Below are 12,811 nucleotides of genomic sequence, written 5' to 3'. Positions count from 1 at the left end.
GTCAAAGAGGACCCTTTTTAAACACTCATTTCCATTCAAAGTTCACTGCTGCTGTTTTTTCTTCTGCTTTTTCTGCAATGGTGGAACACTTTTCTTCAGATTTTTTTTCTTTTTCTGTATTGAAACCCTAGTCAGGGCACTTTCCATCCTTGCTAGGGGCATGTGAGGCAGGGAGAGCTTTCCCATTTGAGTGGGGTACTTGGTCTTTATCTTATTCTTGAATACAGGCTGAGAGATCAAATGCTTCAAATGCTTCTTCATCCCCTTCACCATCTTCTGCTGCTCTCTGTCATCTTCCTCGTCCTTTGCTCTGCCTGTGGACATAGTTAACAGTATATTCAGTCGTCTGTATTTGAATGTTTTTGAATAAACTGAACATGTTACTGATTACTGTTGTGAGATTTTGTGTTACCAAGTAAAAGATCCTCATCCAGGTCCACCTCCAGGGCCTCTGCTGCCTGTCTGAACCAGGAGTTGTGGTGCTTCTCCCTGCTGTTGTGGAACTCAATCTTCTCTATCTGTCTGGCCAACTTCACCCGCTCCTGTGGTGAAACACACTCGACAGTAAACTATCAGAGATAATCCCTTTAAATGTCACATAAAGGCATGACCTGATGCTGGATCTCACCTTGATTGCTTCCAAGCATTTGGTCTCTATGGGGAACATGGGAAGCTCCTCATCCTTCCCAAGAGTCTTGTATATCCTTTTGAAGTTCATCATGTCGTCCGGGCCTATGAGCAGCAAGCTCAGACCCTCTTTGGTAGCTCTTGCTGTTCTGCCACTCCGATGGACGTAAGTCTCAGATGTCCTGGGAACCTGACGTCCACAGGAGAAGATTATTAGAAATAATTAGACCAGGTACCAGTAAGGCCCTCTTTATGCATTTGCTGCAGGAAAACGTCTAGATCAGCCTAGTCCAGCACAGTACTACAGTAAACAGTTGTGTACCCATAAGTAACTGAATCATCTCCTGCACTACAGCACAGTCATGCATAATAGTCTGTGTTACAGTTCTCTAGTGTCTTTGTTGACCATACTCAGGTCATTAGGATACAAGAGCTGTCAGTCACAAATAATAAATGTAGTCAAAAAGCTCACCTGGTAGTGAATAACATGTTGGACGTTGGGGATGTCCAGTCCTCTCGCTGCCACATCAGTAGTCAGCAGTACACAACTGTGAATGAGATTCACATATTTGTTTTTGAATTGGAGTTGATAGATGAGGAAATCCAAATAATGACATTTTTTTTAAAGTAAGTACGAACAAGAAAAGGTGTGAATGCCACTTTCTGTGATACGAACACAAACTGGGAAAAGCTGGATTCTAAATGACCAGATGAATATTCTGATCTTTAAATAAGCACATTTTCTTTTTTTCCTGTCAATGTGTAAGTTTTACAAAGGGAGACCTTGCCAAGATAGCAGCAACACAAGTGCATGTACAAAGAAAGTGCATGTGAGTCGTTTCTCCACTCTCTGCTTTAAAGAGTCTCAAAACTTGAAAATCTTGCACTATTTAGAGGATTTACTTCAACTTGCAAAACTACTGCGGTTGCAAACTTGTAAATTACAGAACATAATCTGTAAATTAAGATAAAAACTCTCAAATGATGGAACTAGCCATAGGAAACACAACATGCATACCAGATGAGTCTTAATCCCTTAGCAGCAGGTTTTCATATTTCATCATAGGGACACAATCACGAGATTAAGTCCCAACCTAATGCAAATACCTTCAGACAGCGGCTACAAGTATGTGCAACTCACTTGTCCCTTTCGGCAAACCGCTCCAGGTTTTTGAGGCGTTGTTTCTGGTGCATATTGGCATGAAGAGGCAGTGGCGTGCTGTCCAAGATAACCAGCAGGGAGTTCAGTCTCTTGATACAGTCTATGCTGTTGGCAAACACCATGGTGCGGCCAGGATACTGCAGCAAGAAGTAATAAAGGTAGAAGTCCTTATCTTCCTTCTGACAGTGGATTCGTGTCTCAGTCAGGGTCTCCACAGTTGCCTCCTTCCTGGTCAAGTCAATGATTTTGGGTTTGGACTTGATCCCCACTTTCTCCATGAGAAGTTCCAGCCTGCTCCTCTGGTCCAGATTCTTCTTCTTCCTCTGCAGGACGCGGGTGGGCAGGCTGTGAACCATGGTCAACGTGGCCGAGAACACGAATGTTTGCCTCGTGGGGTTGAACTGCACGGTGTTCAGCATCTCCAGCAGACTGTCCAGCTCTGCAAAGTGGCCTCTCTCCACCATGCGATCTGCCTCATCAATGACCAGGCACCTGTACAACGACCAATAGCAAAGCAGCAGGAAGATCAAACAAACAAGCCTCTGTTAAGAATCAGTGCCACTGAAACACTTGGCACATGAAACCCCTGACACTCCTGCCACATGCTGCTGAGGGTGGCTGATCCCCTCCACTCTTTTTGTTGTCCTAGAATTTAAACTGGGTGTGTAGACAGGTGGGGATAAACACACTGTATGTTTCTTTGTAATAAAAAATTGATCTGTGCACGTTTGCCATATCTTGAGCTCTGAAAGCTACAGACCGCACCACCCAGTGATACAGAAGAGGTGTGAGTCGTGACATACCTGACTTGTCTCAGGTTCAGCAGATGTGGATGCCTCTCCTTGATCAAGTCCCACAAACGTCCTGGAGTAGCAACAACGATCTCTGGTCTTCGCTTTAGCATCCGTCTTTGTTTCTGCTGTGCCATTCCGCCCACGACTATCGCTGTTTTGATGTCTGCACAATGGTCACACCTTCAGCATCCTGACAATCTATAATTCTGCTTAATTAATTACAAAAACCTAACATGAAACTTTCATGACTTACCTGTGAACTTTGCGACAGCATCGATATGGTGCTTGACCTGAACGGCCAGCTCTCTGGTGGGAGTGAGCACCAGTCCGAGCAGAGGCCGATCCTGACTACCAGCCAGTTTTCCTCCTGTTTCAGCAGTCGGATCAAAGTCAAACTCCGCGTTCTCGATGACTTGAACACATCCGAGCCTCTCGTCGTCATCAGCGTCATGTTCATCTTCACTGCCATGTCCATCTGTGTCACTCTGATCCTGCTCTGTGATGCTTTCACAGTCCTCTGCCTCCATGGCGTCCTCCTTATCTGTGGATTCGAGTGCCTGTCCTGACTTTGTGGACTCATCCAAAGCTGGTAAATACAAACTCTCTACCTGTGCGGTTGCTTCGGTCTTGTCATCAGTGGCCTTATCCGAACCATTCCTCCACTCCAGGATGGTGTGAATCATGGGAATGCCAAAAGCCAATGTCTTCCCACTCCCTGTAATGACGGTGCTCACATTAGCTCCACTTATGACAATATGAGGACAGATTATGATGGGACAAAAGAAAACTGGTATTTTATCTTACCTGTCTCAGCTGCCCCCAGGATATCCATACGATCCCTGATAGCTGGAGGCAAAGCCAGGGCTTGAACAGGTGTCGGTGAAGCAAATCCAAGACTGCTCAGCGCCTTCAGCACAGGGGAAGGAACAAATAGGTCCTTCCAGGCACTCACATCAGCGTTTTTGTCATGAGAGCCAGAAAGTGCTGCGTTTGTCCAGTTTTTCTGCTGCTTTTTGGGGGGCTTTGTCACTTTATCTTGAGTGGATTTTTCTTTCTCCAGAGCCTGAAGTTGTGAGGAAGACTCCTGCTTTGGCTGTTCTTGTGGGACTGCGTCCTTTTCCATCTGCTGCTTTTGTTTCGTCTTCTTCTTTCTTTTGCGCTTCTTTGCAGGCTTTGATTTGGCATCAGGTCCTGATGCATCTTCTTTAGTCTTTTCACCTTCACCCCCCTCCTCCCCTGCAGCTACACCCTCCGGTGTCCCTTCTGCAGAGATGTCATCTGGTTGGACTGATTCCTTTGCAGCCTGTTTCTTATTTTTCTTCTTCTTCTTCTTGGCTTTTTTCTTGGCTGGTTCAGCCGTTTTCTCGCCCTCTTTGCTCTCCAGATCAGCCTGCTCTCCAGCCTCCTCTCCCTCACCGGCTTTCCTTTTCTTCGCTTTCTTCTTCTTCTCTTTTTGCAGTTCTTTGGCTGCTTTCGCTGCAGCCTTCTCTGAGTCTATCAGGCGGTAGTTTGTCAGCTCTTCGAAACACACCAGACCCTCCAGGCCCTCCTCGGAGAAGAGACTGGGATCAAGCTCTACAGCTTTCCACTTGCCTTTTACATGGATGCTCTGCTTGGCATGTTTTTGCAGCCCAGGCGACAGACGCTTGTTTTTCGGCTTCATCTTCTTCGTCTTCATTTTCCTACAAATTAATTAATTGAATTGTGCCAAAATGTTTAACCGTTTCCCTCAAACTAAGCTGTTAAAAGCGTTTGTATGAAGGTAGCTAACAGCTAAAGTGCCGAAGCACTCCAACTGTGTACGAAATGCTCGTGACGTATCAGACACGATTGGCTTGTTAAACCAAGAACAAGTTAGCAATACGTAAAAACAATGAGAAAACTCTACCTTGACTGGCTGTAGGTTTTCGAAATGTCAAAATATTACTACAGACGATAACCACGCATGACACGAGGGGGCAGCCATGACAGTGTTGATCACGTGTTTCGACAAACTTTATTTGTCCAGCAGCAGCAGGCACAGTGACAGCTGCAGCATGTGGCTGTTCACGTTACATGCAAGTTTATGGAAGCCCATATGGGAGTACAAATAAAATGAAAATGTACACTTGAAAATGACACACACAGAGCTTTTTCCTTTTGGTCTGGATGTGCGCGCGCTTGGTCCTCGTTCGCTCGCGTGAACAGTATATACCAAACACTGCTCTGATTTATTATGCACGCGTCATTATTTGACAACACGAATAATTTGATTAAATCGAAATGACACAGATGCACGCTGACATCAGTTCTTTATTCATAGGGATCACATATAGACAAATTTAAGATGAAAAAGTGTGTTGAAATAGCCCTTTAAAAGCCTTAATAAACACATTTTCATGAGCAATCACCTCAGAAACCAAACAGTCATGACTGCTAGTTTTTGGTGGGGTCAATCACCCTGCCCATGAACAGTATACAGTTTGTGTCTTCATGGTATATGAAGAAGAAGAATGGTCTGTTGACAGTGAAGGTTCTGGGTAAGGAATATGGAGTAATGCCAGATGTTGTGGCAGCTGCTGCAGTGGTCCCGGTCTCATCCACCTCAATCACAGCCTTGTGCAGCACCTGTGATTTTACAGAAAATATCAAAAATCATCATCTGCACAGGTTGGAATGTGCATATATGTTTTAACGTTATGTTGAAGCTGAAAACTAACCTCTGACACTTTGAGGCCTCCGTTCTGACTCAGCTTTGTCAAATTGGCCAAGTTACTGAAGATGCTGGCCATGCCCATCTCTGGTAGAAGATTGTGGAGGGAATACGACTGCTCCATCTTGAATCTGGGTATGTTGATTTCCAGTTTGCTGTGAACAAGATGTGGTCATGTTACATAGGCTCACTTGTTATCTGTTGCTGTAGATATTTCATATGAGGTGTTGGCAGGTTTGTTGCCGTATGCTTTCTACAGCACCTCTCTGGACCAGATGTTACAAAATGCTTTGCTATTAATGTGTTAAATACATAGAATACATTCGCCAAAATAGAAGAAAAGCTAAAGAAACACAAGCCTGTTACATGGGTGTGAAACATGTCACTTTTCCACATGAAAAACCTACATTTTTTGCAGCTTTTTGATCCAGCTGAGGAACCTCTCAGCATTGATCCCATCATCAATTGCAGTGTAGTCCATGCCTTTTTTAGGTAGCAGGATGAGCATGGAAACACCTTCCTCGTAAGGCAGCTTCAACACTTTGGCACCAAGATGGGCATCTTCCATCATGTAGAACTTATCCTCCATAAACATCATTGGCACTTGCACAACACGATAGTTGTCAATGTAGAAGGGTGCATTTTCGGTGAAATTGGGGTTAAAAGGAATCTGCCAGTTGCCTATGGAAATAATACTGTGAGTTTAACTGTGGGCACTATAGGTCAAAGGTCAAAACACAGCTACTAATGACCCAAGATAACACTCTAAACTACACAAGAGTGATTGAGCTTACCCTGGAAGAAAATTGTGTTGATTAACATGACTTGGGTCATAGCATCCAGGGTGGAAATCATCTCTGCCACTTTGTCCTGAGTCTTGTGCCTGATATAGTCATTGATGAAGGCGATACTCTCTTTTGTGTCACCAAAGTCTACACTTTTGATGTCAGCATCAAAAAACATCTTGATTTGGTCAGCAAACATTTCCCCCACCTTAAACTGCGGATGCACAAAGAGGGCCATGCCGTGGTCCAGTTTCAGTGATCCATTCTGTGTGATGTTCTCATTAAGGACCTGAAAGAGTTTTGGGATCAGTTCTGGCTGGTCAGCCTGCTCAAGCTGCTCCAGGTTGAGTACCTTCAGCATTTCCTCATGCGTGACACCATCAGAAGCCATCAAGAGAGCAGCAAAGCTGGTAGAGATGCTCAGAGGGGAGAAAAAGATGTTCTTGTCATGGAAGCTGGATATTTTCCTGTAAAGGTTCATGGCAAAGTCCATATTTTTGAAGGAAAGATCTGAGATGGTGGCACTTGGAGGGTGTGCTTGGAGGACAGGAGAGAGGAAGCACATGTAGGTTACAGTGAAAATAAATCCGATCTTCATTTTGGGTACCGCCATGTTTTGAGAAGATTCGGGTGGGCAAACTGAAACACGCAGACATTGCAGATGTTAGAAGATTGCACAAGTGAACAGTAAGACAAATGACGCACGTAGAGAAAAGTATGAATCAGGTTAGATCTCATAAATTGTTCTTTCCATTTCTTACTACCAAAAAGCTTAAATAAATTCAGATTTGAAATACAACACCTAATTTTGATCAAAATATCTTTTTTTCCAAAATTAACTGACTGTCATACGTACCATTCATCTTGGGCAAGATTATGTCTGAAAGCTCCATCTATTATTTGGGGATACAAAGTGCAAGTGTGCTCTGAGCGTTACATATTAACTATGGCACACAGCCTGTTCCTGCGCTGTTCCAAATGTCGTCAAAGCTGTTTTTCAAACATTTGGTCCCTCTTTTCCAGAGGTGATATCACAAGAACCATCAATAATTGCATGTTAAATGACCAAAAAAGAGACATGAGGACACTTCAGGAGGAGTGAATGTCACTTTAATCCTGGAACAAGAACTAATACATTAAATGAATGAATGTGCTATGGTAACATGTGAAATATAACAAAAATGATCAGTAATTCCTGTAAGAATGTAGTGAGTGAAAATAATGTCATGATAAAAACCTAGCTACTAACACTTTATGCTCTGGTGTGTTTTGAATAGAAAAAAAATAAACAACAACTAACAGATCCAAAGAAAACAAACACAATAACGAAATCGTGGAATCTTCTTGGAAATCATCCAGCACAAGAAGTCAAAGTTTGCATGACATCCAATACTTTTGTGGATGCATTAAGATATATCCATGCTGAACATCAGTTCCAGAAAACATAATAACTGCAAACGAATGTCACTGTTTTAATGCTGTAACGTGGTCTACTCATCAGTGTTGTGTGCTGCAACTGGATTTTGTTTTTACGACCAAACAGAAGTTTATAGAGGGAGATGAGTCAGAGACAAATGTCAAAAAAAACAAACAAACAAAACACTTCAAAGTGTATACAAGGTGACACATTTTTGATGTTGTGTTTCTCTCTTTGGATTTTAAATACAAAGTATGATGTTAAATAACAGTCACCCATAATTGTCACTATTTTACTGCTTTTTCTGACATCAATCAGCCAATAGCTTTCGTAGCTTCAATCCATGGCGACCTCAGTGCAAATGTCTATATGTTTGTACAACGAATGTGTACGGCATTGCTCTAAGTGTTACTGGAATACAGGGTAGGTCGAATTAGTGCAAATAAACAGGTATTTCAGGGGCTTTATAATTAATTCCGACATGGTTCAAGACAAATACTGATGAGGAGAGTCATATACAAGGAAGGCTGGCTGGACAAGTCAGACTCCTTTTGGTTTGAAGTGATCATGCTGTGATGGAAAAATGAACAATGTATTTATTTATTTATTTATTTATGTATCAGCTGCAGTTTTACGTTGTTGTTTACAGAGTGCTTCTTTGTTCCCCGTTACATGTCAACTTATTCTGGACAAGATATGAAAAATATGCGTCAGTCGAAAGCATCTTAGATTCAGCAAATAGCTCTATTATGTTATTCACCGTCCACCCAGAATGGACAAATCACCCTTAAGTGTTTGTAAGCTGTGTAACCTTACATACTTCATTATGCCTATTTATACACTTAAAGGTAAAAACAAAGCCACAACACCAAAAATATGTTGTCTAAATAACTTAAGAGCTCACTCTTTTGACATTCATAAGCAATATGACTGATGATGTCAGGAATAAATGACCCACACATAGTGCTGCTGGCTAAAAGATATTTCAGTGCACTGCAACAAGAAATGATTTCAAAACTACAATGGTGTTCTGGTGGGGCAGGCGCCGGAAACACATCTTACGGCCTACAAACGCAAGTCTAATATAAGGGAAGGAGGCTCTGTCATTATCAGGCTTTTAGCTGTGGTCTTAGCATTGGTCTCCTATGACTGTCACAGAAAACTCATCTGTGTATTCATCTCTGCATGTACTCGCCCACTCAAGTAAACACACCCTTTGTATGCTGAAGATTCCATCTCTTCCAGAGGAAAAACGAGAATAAAAAACAGGATACAATAGAAATAGAAGGCGCCATGGTAAAAAGGCAATTGCAAACTTGGATTAACTGCATCGTGAGTTCTGTGGTCACCCTTTTCCAGCCTCAGTGAGTTAGATTAGACTAACTGCTGCCTTTTCTTTGCCGTTGATCTCTTCTTTATAGCCTGTCAGCGAACTAACCAGGGGAAACATGTCAGCCTTCTGACTGTCCTTATGTTCGCATGGGCAAAAGGTTAGAGGAAGGAGCAAAGCTACCCCTGTACGGGGTTGCTAATCCAGGCAGCTGGTAAACAACATAGGCAAACCTTTCACACCTTCACTGGCTCTGCTTTTGTTGTTGGTCCTCCTCGCCAGTGTTTACTGATCCTAGAAAAGGGAAGGGGCTTGGGTTAGTGTATCTCATGGCTTTCTTGGATAGACTTTTTGATAAAATTCATTAAATTCTTCCTTTGGAAGGATTTCTACATCCTACCTTTACATAAGCAGGGTCAGTACAATGAGCTGAACAATTATTGACCAGTTTCCAAACTATTACATCCAGCTACAGTTAACCATCACATAAGAACACTTTTATCTCAACGCTCCATTTTTAAATATTATCAGTCAGGTTTCAGACTGGGGCACAGTCCTGTGACAGCAGCACTGAAAGTCTTATCTCAGGCTTTCAATATTACTGACGATCAAAGTCTTTTCAAATGCCTGGAATCTACTGGAATTGATGGAAACTCGTGTAATTGATTTACTCATCATCTCAGTGGTGGAACACAAGCTGTTGTGGCTGATGACTATCGGTCCAGCAATATGAGTGTTAACAAAGGTGTGTCCCCAGGTTCTATTGTAGGACCTCTTTTAGTCACATATTTTATAAAATAATTAGGTGTAAAAGTTAGAAACAGTACAACTCATCTGTAGGTGGAGGATGCAATTTTATATACAACAGCGCCCTCTGTTGCACAGGCAGTTCAAAATTTGCATTTTGATTTCTGAACTGTGACAGCAAACTAATTTATCTTGAATTCCTGTGCATGCTGTTCTCTACTCTTAGTGGGACACCATCTGAAAAAGTGTCCTCTTATAAATACTTTTGTTTGTGCCTCTTATCGCATTTGCAGCGCACTAGTTCCCAAGAGCAATAATAAATAATCTGCAGTATAATTATACATTAAAACAGACGTCCTTACCTGAGCCACCTGTTGACTTTGTGTCTGGTTGTTGAGGAATGTTTGGCTGAGCTTGTTGCTGCTGCCTGAGAAGTCAACAGAGAAAATTTATATCAAAATCCATGCACTATTTTTCTGTTCACTCAAAGGAGGGAGACGCAATATCATGAATACCACCCCTTGGTCACCAGGTATGCAGTTAAACCTACCGATCAAAATAGGCTTGTCTCCTCTTCCGCAGCTCCTCAGCTGTGAGCGTCTCATTCTGGCCATCTCTTTGTCCTCCTGCAGCGCTCCCTGATTTCACGTTTCCCATTCCAGACTCCGAGGACTTGTTGCTCATCACTGCTCCTATAACATTATAAAAAAACCAAGGACGCAATTCTCAGCATGAACTTTGTACAATACAAAATGACAAATATGCTTGAAACAATGTTGCTGCTGTGAACCTGGAATACAGTTTGTGAAAATAAGGTTGAAAACTAACTGATACGATCCACAAGCACAGAGGAGACATAAACAACAGACTTATATTCTAAAACCATTGGATGCCTCATCTTTTACCTTGCATACTCAGCTGTATGGCCCTGCGAAGATCAGCTTCTTCATCTTCCACATCTATGTCCTGTCTGCTGAGTGCCAGAGCTCTCTTCAGCTCTTCATCTTCATCCACGACCTCATCCTCCACACCAAAGCCCATTTCTGTCTGGGCCAGAGCTGCTGATCTGCTGCTCACAGTACAAAGCTTAATCAGTTGCCACTAATAAGTCAAATGTTTATCTTGAACAACTTGAAACATAGCCATAAACTAAGATAGTCCTTTCTGAGTCATTTCTGGTCCCTCCATATTGAGCGTTTGCACAAATACTACAAACCCTGCACTCGTCTGGGCCTCCTCTTCTCCAATCAGCCTTGGTCGCTGCTGTTGCTGCACTCTCATGAACCGAAGGATCTGCTCTGCTTCACACTCAGGGAGGTTCCCCCGGATCACAAATATGGAATAACCTGCGCACATTCAACTTTTAGAATCTTTTCCACATCGCAACATCTAAATATACTATAAATAAGTCAATGTTACAATACCTTCTTGTTGTAACTGTGCAAGGAAAAGTGCTAGATAGGTGTCTGATATCAACTCTGGCCCAGTCAACAGTGAGTTCAGATTAAACCACTGCAATGAAAACAAAACAGTGTTGTTAGTTAAAGTAAAGATGAATTACAACTGTTTCTGATGACCATAAATGCTTCATACCTGTTGTCCAAGTTTGCGTATAGTGAACCAGTGCTCCTTGTAGTTGCAAATAAAGGCTTTCTCATTTCTGAAACATGAAAGCAGGAATAGCTGTGACCATCAACTTAAACTCTAAAGTAGTTAGGTGAAGCATACAACCAAGTCCTGACAAAGAAACTTTACATTGGATTAATCATCAGGCTCTGGTACTCCCGGCTGTTGAAAAGGATTAGCTCCAAGCCCCAAACTCTCAGAGCATTGCTAATCACCTAGAGGAATTAGATGATAGGAAAAGGAATTGATATTAGTGACTGAAAATGGTTATTGATCTGATATTAAGTAACAATAACAACTGAATCTCTTAAGCTCACTTGTATTGAAAAGAAGCCGCTGTCGTCCATGTTCCCAGATGGTTGCTAGAAACACAGTCACAGGACATATTGTCAGAAACTGTTTGGTAGTAGCATGTAGCTAACATTCACCTTCTGTGTCTCTTACCTGTAAGAAGGTCCTATACTCCTCACTTGCCATACCTCCCTCCGCCATCCTCATTCTCTCCTCCTCATCAAGCTGATGAGCAATGGAGGATAGATCCACAGGAGTGAAATACTCGCCCTGCAGGAGGTTGTTGAGACAGTGCTGGGCGCAAAGAGAGCCCTCTTGCTACAAAAAGAATGAACTTAGTTAGTCTAAAGACATGGCACGATGATATAGTTACCTTAAAAACTTAGTTAGCTTTGTAGACATTGAATAAGCTAAACATTGTATGGATTTGGTCTCTCCCCACGGTAACTAAGTCATACACCAGTGGAGCTACAAACAGCTAACGTTAGCTTACGTACAGCTATTATTAATGCTCCTTTATAAGACCAGATAGGTATGTCGAGCCAGTTCGTTTACTAACTTGATAAAAATAACAGACCGACGGCTGTTACAAAGCTTTCTGCGTTCATACTCCAAACCGAAAAGAAACTTTTCATAATCTCCAAGTAGCAGGTTAAATTAGCATTTTAGCTGTCTGGACAACAATACTGCCAAACAACATCGCAAATCTTTTAACAGCGGCCAGGCAGAGCCGCTAAACACATCGCCGCCGCAAGCTTCAAGTCTTTGGAGATAAGCACGACGAGTTATTTGTAGTTTAACATTTTACGTTAAGCGTTTTAACTTACTTTCTCATGGAATATGGAATCCATATTCAGCTTTCTGTCAAACATTCAACTCTGACCTCTAGCCCTGTTACATTCATCACCATGGAAAGAAGGGACAATCTCAACTAGCGCCCTCTACCGGTCGGGATCCTTGACATCTGAATTCTGATCTCCATTAGCGGATTTACACATTGATTCATACAGTGAAGTCACTGGCTCTGTGAGACGCACAGAACAAAGTAAATACTATCCATAGAGACACTGATCCTCGCAGTGCCTTGGTGATTATTTTTGCCAGTAATATCACCAAATTTAGCAAAAAAAATAATACAGAATCGTAATATCGTCATACCCAGCTAAACATAGTCAAATCACGTATGAAGATTTTATAGGATATAACAAGGAGGACGAGTCTGGCAGATTTTTTTGTTTATAAAATGCTTATTTTTGATCATACACGTAATATTAATAGTAAAATAATAATAATTAAAATAATATATATTTTTTATCAATAGACTATAGTATGAAGGCTTA

At 42.0% G+C, this 12,811-nt stretch overlaps 3 protein-coding genes across 4 annotated transcripts; all 3 read right to left on the bottom strand.

Annotated features, from left to right (window-relative positions):
• Nucleotides 1-42: 42 nt before the first annotated feature.
• Nucleotides 43-4,574, bottom strand: ddx24 (DEAD (Asp-Glu-Ala-Asp) box helicase 24). 2 transcript variants are annotated; one of them, XM_070979550.1, is made up of 9 exons: nucleotides 4,472-4,574; nucleotides 3,388-4,265; nucleotides 2,837-3,298; nucleotides 2,593-2,746; nucleotides 1,769-2,281; nucleotides 1,100-1,175; nucleotides 629-817; nucleotides 413-542; nucleotides 43-314 (listed from the first exon to the last, which is right to left on the bottom strand). In XM_070979550.1, the coding sequence occupies exons 2-9, from the start codon at nucleotides 4,259-4,261 to the stop codon at nucleotides 43-45; spliced, it is 2,670 nt and encodes an 889-aa protein (XP_070835651.1). In that variant the 5' UTR covers nucleotides 4,262-4,265; nucleotides 4,472-4,574. The 2 variants fall into 2 exon arrangements, with proteins under 2 accessions (XP_070835651.1, XP_070835650.1); XM_070979549.1 differs by having other exon boundaries at nucleotides 3,388-4,574.
• A 424-nt stretch (nucleotides 4,575-4,998) lies between these two features.
• serpina10b (serpin peptidase inhibitor, clade A (alpha-1 antiproteinase, antitrypsin), member 10b) lies at nucleotides 4,999-6,673 on the bottom strand. The gene is made up of 4 exons (XM_070979950.1): nucleotides 6,070-6,673; nucleotides 5,683-5,956; nucleotides 5,283-5,430; nucleotides 4,999-5,190 (listed from the first exon to the last, which is right to left on the bottom strand). Exons 1-4 carry the CDS (start codon nucleotides 6,671-6,673, stop codon nucleotides 4,999-5,001), a joined length of 1,218 nt encoding a protein of 405 aa, XP_070836051.1.
• Nucleotides 6,674-7,150: 477 nt separating this feature from the next.
• Nucleotides 7,151-12,367, bottom strand: atxn3 (ataxin 3). Its single transcript, XM_070979728.1, has 11 exons — nucleotides 12,299-12,367; nucleotides 11,625-11,789; nucleotides 11,498-11,542; nucleotides 11,310-11,395; nucleotides 11,148-11,214; nucleotides 10,979-11,066; nucleotides 10,771-10,900; nucleotides 10,460-10,623; nucleotides 10,105-10,246; nucleotides 9,917-9,981; nucleotides 7,151-9,101 (listed from the first exon to the last, which is right to left on the bottom strand). Exons 1-11 carry the CDS (start codon nucleotides 12,341-12,343, stop codon nucleotides 9,052-9,054), a joined length of 1,047 nt encoding a protein of 348 aa, XP_070835829.1. The 5' UTR covers nucleotides 12,344-12,367; the 3' UTR covers nucleotides 7,151-9,051.
• Nucleotides 12,368-12,811: the final 444 nt, after the last annotated feature.

This window comes from Chaetodon trifascialis, chromosome 14, assembly GCF_039877785.1.
Source record: "Chaetodon trifascialis isolate fChaTrf1 chromosome 14, fChaTrf1.hap1, whole genome shotgun sequence".
NCBI lineage: Eukaryota > Metazoa > Chordata > Actinopteri > Chaetodontiformes > Chaetodontidae > Chaetodon > Chaetodon trifascialis.
Note: the sequence above shows the minus strand (reverse complement) of the source record. Positions and strands in the feature narration are given on the sequence as shown.

What these genes read in the sequence shown, in the direction of transcription:
- ddx24 (XM_070979549.1), bottom strand. Translation starts at nt 4,261, where the DNA reads ATGAAGACGAAGAAGATGAAGCCGAAAAACAAGCGTCTGTCGCCTGGG. An exon ending in TGCTGTCGCAAAGTTCACAG is followed by an intron (nt 2,747 to 2,836) that starts GTAAGTCATGAA and finishes ACCATTGTGCAG; the next exon opens with ACATCAAAACAGCGATAGTC. An exon ending in GGATGAGGATCTTTTACTTG is followed by an intron (nt 315 to 412) that starts GTAACACAAAAT and finishes CTATGTCCACAG; the next exon opens with GCAGAGCAAAGGACGAGGAA.
- serpina10b (XM_070979950.1), bottom strand. Translation starts at nt 6,673, where the DNA reads ATGGCGGTACCCAAAATGAAGATCGGATTTATTTTCACTGTAACCTAC. An exon ending in ATCAAAAAGCTGCAAAAAAT is followed by an intron (nt 5,431 to 5,682) that starts GTAGGTTTTTCA and finishes TCTTGTTCACAG; the next exon opens with CAAACTGGAAATCAACATAC. An exon ending in GAGGCCTCAAAGTGTCAGAG is followed by an intron (nt 5,191 to 5,282) that starts GTTAGTTTTCAG and finishes GTAAAATCACAG; the next exon opens with GTGCTGCACAAGGCTGTGAT.
- atxn3 (XM_070979728.1), bottom strand. Translation starts at nt 12,343, where the DNA reads ATGTTTGACAGAAAGCTGAATATGGATTCCATATTCCATGAGAAA. An exon ending in AGCCTGATGATTAATCCAAT is followed by an intron (nt 11,215 to 11,309) that starts GTAAAGTTTCTT and finishes TTCATGTTTCAG; the next exon opens with AAATGAGAAAGCCTTTATTT. An exon ending in TGCACAGTTACAACAAGAAG is followed by an intron (nt 10,901 to 10,978) that starts GTATTGTAACAT and finishes GAATGTGCGCAG; the next exon opens with GTTATTCCATATTTGTGATC.